The 12,180-nt window shown below is 42.5% G+C and overlaps 1 protein-coding gene across 7 annotated transcripts in view; it reads left to right on the plus strand.

The window, feature by feature from the left end:
• Positions 1–12,180, plus strand: part of SH3PXD2A (SH3 and PX domains 2A) — a 241,674-nt gene that overhangs the window by 193,275 nt on the left and 36,219 nt on the right. For all 7 annotated transcript variants that reach the window (XM_064717417.1, XM_064717415.1, XM_064717418.1 and 4 more), the window contains one exon: positions 10,562–10,675. In XM_064717417.1, coding sequence (XP_064573487.1) covers positions 10,562–10,675 — 114 coding nt within the window. The remainder of the gene's footprint in view (positions 1–10,561; positions 10,676–12,180) is intronic.

Consider the following 12,180-nt stretch of genomic DNA (forward strand, 5'->3'; position numbering starts at 1 on the left):
GGCTAAGCCAGAATGAGTAGAAGTTAATGCTTAGTTACTTGGCTGTATGGAGAGTATTTTCTGCAATATAGAAGTGGTTTTGAGCTGGGGGGAAGCTGCCTTACCTGAGCTTTTTGCCTCAGTAACTTTGCTATATTTACCTTCTTTTCTTATGCACTGCTGATGCACCTTTTTGTTGGAGCTGATGGACACAGATACCCCAGTTATTCCTGTTGGTGTTTTTAAAGTCTGCATGGATGATCTCAGTTACCCCTTCCTTAAAGATCAGTACCTCCTTCTGTTTCACCTGCACAGAATCTACTCATTGTCTGGGACTTCATGATGAATGAAGATAAAAGGCAAATCTTTTTCTCCTTTATTCATTTTTTCCAGTTTTCCATAATCTGCTCCAAATGGGACTAGTTCAGCTTCGCACTGAACAAAATATAGTAACAAATCTAAGTTTCTAAATATTAGAGAAGCCTGGAAAAACCCTTCAGAACACAATGCATTGGGTTTGTAATCTCTTCTGGGGCGTGTCAGTGATACTCCTGCCCATGTATGTCCCTGCTGAGCACAATGTAGGTTATGAATTGGCAGCGCACTAACGCCCTGGCTGCTCTTGTTGCCAGCTATTCATCACTCTGGTGCTCATTTCCGAAGCTGTCATTTCCTGCAGCCGTGTGCAGGCAGCTCTTTGAGGCTCAGCTCCCGGGGTCACTGCAGAAACAGTGAATGGAGCTCAGGAGGAAGGCAATGAAGCGGTGTCAGAGAGAGAGAGCAGAGTGCTGGACGTGGCTTACATCAGGGTTTGTGATAACACAGCATCTGGGCTGCCATCTTGCCAGATCTAGCTAATAAATAGAGCTGGACAGAAGTTGTATTTAGACAGCAGAGCTTCTAGGAACAGCCAGGACGTGGAAATGGTCATTTGTGAGATGGTTATCTGCGTGCTGCACAGCAAACCGAGGTGTCTCCGCTCCTTTAGCAGGAGTGTTGTGGTTCGGAAGGATCCCACAAAAGCTATTTGTAAAAGCCAGCATTTTTAATCTGGTGACTCATCTGGGCTTTAGATTGAACTAATATTGCTGTTTGATTGCTTTATCCTCAGATTTCTGCTGGATATTCCATAGCCTTTGTTCATTGCTTCAAACTCTTGTGTAGCATTGCTCTGTTCTGTCCTGACATAACCAAAGCGTGCCTCAGAGGCAGCAAATGTGTTTTTAAATTAAATAAGGAATTCCTGTATGATCTTGACTCTAGCACCTGCAGTGCTGTTTTGTACTCTGCTAGGTTTTGTTCCTAGGTCTCAGACTCTTTATTCAGATTCTGTGTGATTATGAGGAATTCCCAGTAATGTCCCAACTGACACCACACTCTCTACAGACTTCAGAATAAGAAATTTAAACAAGAGCAACTTTTGTCAATCTGTATGGGAAGTAAATATTGGCCATTCTTTGCTGCCTGTGAAGGCCATTTCCTATCAACTGGGGTTAGGGGTCTGTAACTTTTTAAACCACTAGGAAGTAATTTGTAATCTTTGGACAAGATTACTGTGAGGCCCGTTTTCATGTTTTCCTAGAGAAAGCTTGGATACAAAATGTGTTTTCTTTAAGATTAAGTCCTGTGAATGTAAAGGAAATTACTTGTGAGCTTGATGGTTGCACCCCGTTGGCTGACCACAGAAAATACAACCCCACAATTGGTCATGACTAATAGAGTCTCCCTTGGCTTCCAGTGCCCCGTGGGGTGGAAAGCCATCTGTTTGCATGCCTTTACTGGAATCTCTTGTTCATGGCTCTGGAGAATTTGCTGCAGGCACTGACTACGCTGGCGTAGCCTTTCTGAAGGCAGTGGATTATTTTTCTGCCATGGTTTGGGTTTGCCCACCAGATTTCTGTTTATTTTGCCCTTTCTGCTACAGTCCTCCTCTCTCTGCACCCCAGCCAAACCCATTTGGTTGGGAGCTTTTGTAAATTACTGATTTATTTAAACATGGTGACAATAACATCAGTTTGGCAGGTTCCTTGAAGCCTCGTCTATAGATTTCAACCTTTAAATGATGGGCTGCTGGAGAGGAGATGGGGGACAGGCTTTAAGGAGGGTGGCAGATGGATTTTTTGCTTAACTTTCCTACTTGAGCAGCATCTTTGTAACAACAGCAATATAAAAGGAAATATAGGACAGAAGTCCTTTTGGAGGAGAAAATTAATGGTTCTGGGCTGTAATTGAGCATGGAGGAAGGAAGGTAGCCCAGGAACTTCCCATGATCAGGAAGGTTGTACTGGAAGATGTTAGCAGCAGGCAGTATCCTCACTGCTCAACTTCTGGGACCAGCTGAAGTAAGCAAAACTTTAGGGAAAGGGAAAGAAGAAAGAAAGAGATCCTCCAGTACCACTTGTTGCTCCTAGAGACTTAATGCAGAAATTTTTGTGCTGGTTATTCAGTCTGTGTGATCTCCACAATCTCACCTTGCCTTGTGGTTACTGAAATCATGACTTCATCTTCGAAGGATCACTGTAAATCTTTCACTTCCTAAGAGAAAAGAACTCAAAAGAAGGTGAAAATAGATGTATAGTATGATCAGAACTTGACGTCAGACAGGAAATTTGGTGTCCAAATAGGTCAGATAGAAAAAAAAAAGGAAGATCTGTGATCAGTAACCAGGTATTTTCTGTAATGACTGAGTTGGTATTGCAGGTTCGACATACACAGACGTGTTGGACTATGTGGAATGCAGCTGACATTGCACAGACAGTTTCACCATTAGGTGTTCTTGAAAGAAAAGCAGGAAGGAAAAGATTATTCAAAATTTATTTTTAGAAGGCATTAGGATGTTTGAGCTTGGAAAATATTTTTTTTTCCAGCTTCTTGGGTGCTGACTCACCTGTAGAACTGGCTGACTTGATTGCTCTGTAGATCCCCTAAAGTGAGGGATCTGGGGATGCTGGCCACCCCCTGGGCATGTTGGCTGTGTGTGTTTTGGAGCTGGACATGAGCAGGCTTAGCAAATGATGCTTTCATCTTCTCCTGTCTTGGGGAGACTGGAGTACTTCACAGTTTAAAAGAACTGGTGACGTGGAATGTGGTGGGACTTGACCTGGGATTTACAGGCAATGTCAAAGACTTTTCCCTATCTGTTAATGTAGGTAGTGTGTTGATTCCCTTGCTTTAAGAACACAATGTGTAATTTGTACTGGATTATGTGATGGCTTTGTGGATGTACGTGCCAATTCTAGAAAACGTGTTTGGCAGATTGCTCTGTTCCAGCTGTGTCAATACACAAATCTGAGGCCATTTTTTAAACAGGGAGGGGAAGCCCCTGGGTAACAATTGGGCCCTAGCAAATAGCTGCAGATATAGCACTTGGACTCTGTAGCTATCAGTTTGTATTATCAGAACACAAAGATAAACTGTGTGCTGTTCTTGAACAACTCCCTGTGCACATAGACACAAGAAGTGTGTGTCACTCTAATGAGAGATAAATATATCAGTATTTTGCCAAATGTGCACCTCTGGAAGGCCTGTTGACTACCAGCTTATAAGATTTAAATAAATACAGTACTGTGGTATTTCCTAGTTGTCTAATACTCGGAATATCCATCCTCTCTGCTAGTGATGTAACTCATAAAGTATTAGAGCTGAGTTGTATATTATCCAGTTTTCTCTTTCCCATGAACTTTTCCCATGTTCTGATCACTTCTGTTTTTTCCAAAAGTACTAGGGAAACACAATTCCAATCCCAACAGAAGACAAGGATAATATGTGTTTGAGAGCAGAGGTCAGGCTGTGAATTTCCACATAGATACATGTGTGTTTATGCATATAACGTGATATGAAACCAACTCAAACAAGCCAGATATTTGAGCCACAATCTGTGATGCATTTTGGGACTCTGTATCAAACACTTATGTACACGCCTAGTCAGCTGGTTTGGGCCCAGGAAGAATCATTAACTAGCATGTTAATTCCCATGCAGTGGGCTCTCCATGCCAGCCAGCTGTAGGAGCAGCGGCAATGGGATTTGCTAGCAGCACAGCTGAGAATTCTCTGTCTACAAATGTCACAAGATTGGCAGTAGAAGTGTAGGAAGAAGACAGACTGGAAGGATTAGGGCAGCAAATCCAGCTGGTTACCTTAGCAACCAGTCACTGCAGGAAGAGTATGCTACAGCACCTAAAATCTGGGATTCACTTCAGTTTTCCTTGAGCTTAGTAACACCTGAAGCAGTGCAAGGACTGCAATTCCCTATGCTGCTGCTGAGCCCTAAGCATTGGCAGTTACTATCAGATATTGGTGGAGAAAGCAAACTGTGGTCTCAGCTCTTGAGCTTTTGTTCCAGCTTTTAGCTCCATAAGGCAGAATGCTGTCCTGTTAATAGCCAAGAAATTATATCAACAAATTTCAGCCTTCCAGAAGTCTCCACCTCCCCCTGCCTGTTCCTCATCTTCTCCCTCTCCTCAGGAAGCTCTCAAGTGTTGTTTCAATCAACAAATCAAGCAAAAACTGCTGCAGCCTGTACTCTGATGAGAACATAAGTCAGCTTTGAGACCCTCCCTAAGGAGGGAAAAAAAGTGTTTCCAGGGTTGGGTTGTCAGGGTTCCAGAGTGATACTCTTAAGGTAAGGTTTCTATTGCATTTTTGTAGGGACACCTGTAAATTTTTAGTTGAACACAAGGCACAGGAGTGTGCAACCTCTCATCCTCCTTCAATGTGTATTCTCTTCACTAAATATTAAAACTGTTACTCAGTTTTAAATACTGAGGGTAGCTTGCTGGGCAGACTGTAGCCTATGGCTGTGTGGCCACTGTTGAACAGGTGTGTGGTTTCTAAGGTATATCCTTCCAATATTGGGGTTATTGGTACCAGGAGCAAAATGTTTGCTTATTACCTTTTAAATCTTAACTGTCTTCTTTAAACAAGAAGTGCTCTTTAAAAAATAAAAAGGCAGAGTTTCTGTGTTTGTATTTCTTCATTAATTTTTTTACCACTATGGTAGAAGACCTTCTTTCATAGGCCATGCAGAATCCCCAAATTCCTATGCCAGGCTACCAGGAAAGAAGGGATAGGTGTGATCCTTTTTTCACTTTTCTCTTACATGAAAAAAAAAGCCAACAGCTCTGCCCTATCACAGCACTGTGGGGTATTTCAGCAGCAAATTAAAAACCTCTTGGTGTTAAGCAGTAACTTCAGGTGCTGAATTTTATTCCTGAGTTCCTAAAGCAGGATTTAGTACCTAGAGTGCAAACACAGTAGTTGCAAGGTAGCAGCCTTTGCTCTTGAATGTTAGAGCAATCAGGCACAGATATTTGGGGTGGCAACACTTGCTGTTGGATTTAGGGTTTCCCATGTGAGCCACACTCCCAACTAACTCTAGGACATGAACTGGCTGGAAAGATCATAATATGTGGTTGATTTGGAATCCTAATCTATGGCCCATAAATATGTGGCATATGAAGCTGGGCTGTGGATCTTAATTGTGTTTGAGCAGGATGTCTTCCACAAATATCTTTCTTTCTGGAGCATTGGGCTCCACTTTCATCTCTAAAACAAGACAAACATTGCTCCATGGTTGAGTGGTGGCTGCAGTGAAGACTGCAGTGCACATAGGCTGGGAAACATTGTGTGTTTTGAGGTGAAAGCTGCCTTTAATATTTCACCAGCTTTAAAAATTCATCCTAGGATGCCAGCCTTAGTCTTCCTTGCAGTGAGTCATTCACAGATTGCTGTACCCTCAACTGCAGTCAGCTCTGTGCTAGAAAGACCTCTTGCATGTATCTCCATATTTCAAAGATGCCTTTTCTGTGAATAGTAAGAATAAAACTCTCAGCAATTGGAGACTGGCCTTCATATGAATTCTGTGGTTTCTGTGCCTTTTCCAAGTGTGTGGGACTGAAAAAGTCTTTTGCAGAGAGCAGGGCCAGCATGGACAATGGTGGTGTCTAACAGCACACAGACACAGGAGTGAGCGTGAGAATAAGTTTACTGCAGAAAATCCCTCTTGTAAAAGTGACTTCTGGTGCCTTTATGCATCTGCTTCTGCATATTCATCAGAGGTCTGTCAGAGGCAATTACTGAGACTGCCCTATATGTATCAAATGTATATGTACTGTGTGGCAAGAGCTTTGGAGGGCTGGAAAAAGCAAGTGCCTTCAACTGTGCAGCAGCACCCTTGTCTTAGCTCTTTTTAATGAAGTAGATCATATCTTTGAAGGGAAGTAATCAGCCTGAAAAGTAATCAGCATGAAAAGGTCTCTGTGACTGGTCTGGAAGTGACCTAATTGCACCTAGTACTGTTTTGTAGGACAATTTATGTTGTTGAATCAAAAAAACCTCTTGAGAGAGTTCTAAGGCGAAGGGACTTTAAAATGAAAAGCTCTCTGAAGCCCATAGACCATGTGTCAAATGTACCAGACTGCTGCTTGAGTGGGATTTTTTCAAGACTCTTGAGAGGTGGAGTGTTACTTAAGTATTTGTTTAGAAGAATGTGTAGTCTACTCATGCTGGAGAAATATTCATGCCCTTTTACAGCTATCAGTCCTGTTTACTTTAGCTAAGCTCATAAAATGACAGTCAAAGTCTACAGAGAAATTAATGGTTGAGGAGAGAATTAGAAACCAAAGTTCAGCATGATCCTGCAATTTTATGTATTTGAAGTGTTTTGTAGCATCTTATGATCAAGCTTCAATGGGAATAGCTTGTTCTTCTGTTGATGTGCATCATCCATTGAAGTATGGATAGGTAAGGATGCATGCAAACGAGAGCAAAACTGGCATAAAATGTACTCCTTTAACTGGGCTCCACCAGTTTCCCATGGTGCATGTTGTGGCTAACATTTGCTTAATTGTTTTGCTTTTCCAAAAGCCTTTCGGGAAGAGGACTTGGAATGCAATTATGAGCAAGAACATGATTTTTTAAAGCGCAAGTATTTTTATCATTTGGTCATTCTCCAGTGTGACCAATCCATTTTGCAATCACCATCTTGCTGTATGCATTATATACTTGTCAAGTGGAACTGGCTGTTTCTTGGTAACTTGTGAAATGCCTGGGAGTTATCTGAGCCTAGGTGGACTCTGTGAGTGAAGAGGTATCTTCACTCTGTGAGTGAAGAGGTATCTGTCAGCCTGGGAATGCTGACAGATGCCAACCAAAGCAGCAACATATGTGGGGACAAAATTACACTTATACCTTAAAAATTTCTGTTCTTGGGTTAGTGTTAAGGCAGGTGAAGTGATGCAGCAAAGCTCAAGTTGAACTTGTTCTGGACACAGTGGCTGCAGCTCCCTTTGTGCCTCTGTGAAGCTCAAACTCCGTTTAAATCCTCATCAGAGACGAGGGCTTGGGAGTCTCAGTCTAGACATCCATGCCACATCAGTGTTAGAGTTGTTTTGGTGCCTGAGAGCCAGGGGCACCTGTAAGGGTTAACTCAAGCTGTAAAGCACTGCCTAATTTTTACAGATGGTGTGAGTGAAAGAGTGAACCTCAGTCTGGCTTGGCAGTGCACAGAGATAACTTTACATAATTCCCTGCAGATGTTGCTGCAGAATGGTTTTAATAATGAATTGTGAAGTCAAGCTAAACTCCAGCATAGAAGGAGAACTCAAAATAAATGCAATGTTTTGTTCTGTGTTTCAAAAGCAAGTTTTCTGTGATGCTCTGGGTTGGGAAAGATGGCAGGAAATGGGACAAGGGATTCTTTGCAAAAGGTTTGGGCTATAATGGTGCAAACTAAGACCGTTCTGTCTAATTTGCCTGCAAACCATGAATACTCATGAACCTGATGGAGAAGAGGGGGTGGTACCATATGGCAGCTGCCCTAATGCTTCTGATGAGGGGTTGGTGCAGAGCAAGTACTTCATGATCAGCCAGCAGAGTTCTGCAGTTGGTGGCTGTCATGCGCAGGCTGTGTTGAGGAGCTCGTCTGCTCTGCAGCCATTTTCTGCTAGGAGTCAGTTCTTGCACTGTGCTGTAATTTCCTTTCTGTAGGGTTATGGCTTGGATGTGCCATAATCATTTTGTAATTATAATCCCCATTATCATAAGGGCTGTGCTGCCTCAATAGTGGTTCCTTGGCCACTCTGAGACTTTGCACATCTTGCTAGTGAGCACCGAATTGTGACTTCTCTGCTTCAAGGGGGTGTTGCTGGAAGTTTCTCAGTCTTCTCAGTTGTTGAGTCTGTTTAAGAAAAACACACATTTTTCTGCTGACATGCTATTTCAATGGGCTATATTAAAGCCTTTCTTCTGTTCTTCTGAGAAGCAAGCTTGAAATTGGGGAAGAGAATTTCAGAGTGGAGGACTGAAGCCCAGGTTTTCCCTGAGCTTGGACAAGTGCTGTGATTTCTCAGTAGCTGTGGAGATTTCTCATTTATACTTTACCCTTGTGCAGAATTTATAAAGGAAATCTTTAGAAAGAAATTATGGCTTTATGAGTTCTGTGGCAATTAGGAGCTTTAACCTGAGTCATGTTTAGATGGATGGAGACTCAGCTACACTATGACCCTAAGCAAAAATCTAAACTTGGCTCTGGGGCTAGTGAGCCAAACCAGAGGAGCTGTATTGTGAAATGGGCTAGCATGGGGTTGGTGTCAAGGAAGTGCCACTCAGCCCTCCAGAGGTGGTTTTACCATGGTTTGAATTCAGCCCAAATGTACATTTTTAAATGTAGGCAAGTCCTTTTTGCGCTTGTGTTTAATTTCTTTCTGAGGAAGAGAGTAGGTAAACTATTCCAGTCTAATTAATATCAGCTGGAAGCCAGCTTCTCAGATTTTGTGCCTAATTATAAGTGTATGTTAAACTGTGTTTGCTACCCACGTTGATATGTTACTGGTGAAATCAGGAACAACCATGAGGACGTGTTTTTGAAACGGTCTGGCAGATCCTGCATGTTCACTGCTGTGGGCTTCGTGGCAGGAGAATCCACCTCCTGCTGAGGGAGAATAACTAAATTTAAACTTTCCAACCATGAGCCTCGTGAAGCAAAGTTTCCAAACCTCTGCTGGGCCAGAAGATGGAAATCTGTGTCTGAATTTGGAGAGTAAATAAATAGAGCTGGCTAGGAGCAGCCCAGGGCCATGTGAGGGGTTGCTGCTCGGGGTCCATTGTCTCCCAGCCACATGCCCCAGGGAGGAAAGCAAGGGCTTGTAGCTACTGTTCTCTGGTAAAATCTTCCATGACAGGATTTGGAATGAACTTGGGTGACTTTTAGCACGAACACTTGAGCATTGTTTCGGCAGTGTGGTTTTTCTCTTACAGACAGTTGCATGTGGCACGGGAGCAGAGCCCAGACCTTCCTTCCCCTCAGTGGGCTGGGCTGTGGGATCCCAGCTCTGGGAGGGATGTGTGGCCACCTCACAGCTCACTGGTGTTGGTGCCCATCTCTTTGCAGCCCAGGCTGGCGCCTTTGCTCTTCACAGGCAGGCTTATGTGAAATTTGCTGTGTTTGTGACAGCCATCAAAGTGTAAACTGTTCTGGGGTGCATGTACAGAAATAGCTGTTTTCCCAGCTCCCTTTGGGGAAGCTGGAAGGGTGGTAATGGACAACAGTTTGCATGGTCCTGACAAAGCAGCTTATGCTTTCTGGGAAAACTGGGCTATCACAGACAGCAAAAGAAGTGGTTTGGTTACCTGTTAGACTTTTTATTTCCCTGTTGTCTTAACTCAGACCTTATCTGAATGGAGGAGAATCTAGTTGTGCTTTTATCTGAGTGCAGCAAATCCTTGGGTGAGTGAGTCTATGTCAAAATCATTGGAGGATTCAATAAATCCGTGTAATCAAGCAAGGAAAGAGGCAAGGATAGTTACAGTTGGAATGCATTTAATCTGAAACTGGCATGCATATAATTTTATTCATCCATCCATAGATATGACCCAAAGGTTATATCCACATGTATTGCTGAATACTTAACATTTTTGTAGGTACCGGTTGAAACTTGGATGTTCAGGTGGGAAGGCAAATAACTGGTGCTTATGGCCTGAAGTCAGATTTCAGTTGGCTTTTCTGACTTTATTTCTGTTCTGTGCAGTACTTTCCAGCTTCCCAGGGTATTGAATTCAGGTCATGTTTGTTAAACACCAGCTGTGGTTACAAGTGCTCTAGAAGCACATTTATATCCTGCTCTGAAGTCTGTGCTCTTCAATGAATGTGTTTGCTGTTTCCCTCATTTGCCTTTTGTAATACTTCATATTAGAATTTGGGCAGTGTTTGTGCTGTCTAATATGTGCCCATGTACATATTTACATATACAAAGTGTTTTATACTGTAGATATGCTTATAGCAAGACCAGCTAGGTGCAATTGACTTATGGAATTTCAGTCAAAGTTGTTGTGGCTGGACTTTGAATTTCTTAAAATAAATTGATATTTGCTTCACTGCACCTTTTTTCCAGCAAGGCTGCACACTACCAGTGGGAGAGGATCTGCTAGAAATGGTATGACAGCACTAAACCCTTTCTTGTTCTAGGAAGCTGCAGAATACCTCAAACATGCACTGAAACTGCTGACTGTCATCTTCTCTGTAGCATTTTACTATTTTTGTTTCTCTAAATGTTGACTGAGAAACTTCTTTTGCTTCTTTTTGTAGGTTGGTGGTTTGTGAGCACAGCAGAGGAGCAGGGATGGGTCCCTGCTACATACCTGGAATCCCAAAATGGAACCAGAGATGATTCTGACATCAACACATCTAAATTTGGGGAAGGTATGGAAAGCTTTTTATTACCGAGAGAGCTGGTATTCTCTTTCTTTATGCTTTTTCCCCCAAGTGAGAGCTTCTAGTTGGTAGGAGATGCATGATAGAGCCACAGGCCACTGAAAGGAGTGAGATTTAACTTTAATGGTTGCTTCTCATTAATTTCCTTTAAATTAATCTTTGAAAATAGTTTCACTGCTGTTTGCTATGGTCTGTGGTTGTGTGGAAAGGTAATTTTAATTGGTATGGTCTCATTCTGTTAAAAGTGAGATGCCATTTGTCATGTATATGCATTTAGCCACACTGCTTTCTTCTTTTTTTTTTTTTTTTAACTAAAGATGCTTAATTAGGTTCCAGAAATGAAATAGTTCAGCATTGCATGTTCCTCAGTTCCATTATGAAACACTAACCACATCTTAATGGGCTTCTCATGTAGTAACTGTGTACAAAGGACACTTTTATTATGATTTGCTCCATTCTAGTGAATCTGTTGCTAAATCTAGGTCTTCTTGACGTGACACTTATGTAAAATGTATGTGGAAACTCAGCTGACCTTTCCTTAGCACAGGCAGGAGGCTTAGAGATGTGTTGGGGTGACCATCTGCCCACTAACACAGCACACAGGCAGAACCAGACTTTGTGCTGGGCTCCAAGGGTGACATCTGTGGCTTATTGAAAGCTTGGTCTCTGCAACTCATTCTTCCCTGCTCAAGTCTACCCATATCCTGGTTTAGAGACAGACTGGCTGTAGACTGGTAGGTCAGGACCAGTCTGGTATGATGCAACATCTCAGTGGATGCAAAAGCAGTGAGTAAAACTTCTCTGTTATTAAAGAACAGAACTTTACTGCTCTGCCCTGCAAGCACTGAAGAAAGCCTTGACTGTTGGTCTCTAGCTCCCTCCCTTCTCCTGACTCTTAAATATGGTGTGTGCTTGACAGCCTTACAGCTTAAACTGCTTTCATTTCATGCTCTCCTCCTCTTTCATGTTGCCCTCTGGAGTGCACTCTGCACAGGGATGCTGCCACCCAGCAGTCTGTTCTGGGTAATGGAAAATCTATCAAATATTTCTTATCTCCTTCCTCTCTGTCCCTTTTAATCCATTACACTGCTCTCTTCAGCTATGGTCAGCAGTCCTGCTCCGTGCCTCACTCCAAATCCAGATATGCTGAAACCTGAGACTGCCCTTCCCTTTCTGCTCAGTTCCATCTCAGTGACAGATGTAATTGCATAACCTCTGCAGCTGCTTTTATGTGCCCCAGATTTTGCTTGCTTGCTTTTTAGTAACTTTGGTTTATATTATTAGCTGTCTAAGCTGAGACTTCCTACATTCTTTGTTTCTTCCCCTCCAGTTTTTCTCTACTTGGGCTGTTTTTCTCCATATAATTACTTCATAGGAGAAGAATCAATTACTTGGATTCACTGTCTTTAAAAAGGTGTATCAAAGTGACTGTACTTAGACAGAAAACTTGCCAGCTCTCTCCAGGTAGGCAGGAGAAAGGGGCTCAGATGTAA

The sequence above is a fragment of the Zonotrichia leucophrys genome, chromosome 6, assembly GCF_028769735.1.
Source record: "Zonotrichia leucophrys gambelii isolate GWCS_2022_RI chromosome 6, RI_Zleu_2.0, whole genome shotgun sequence".
Lineage (NCBI taxonomy): Eukaryota > Metazoa > Chordata > Aves > Passeriformes > Passerellidae > Zonotrichia > Zonotrichia leucophrys.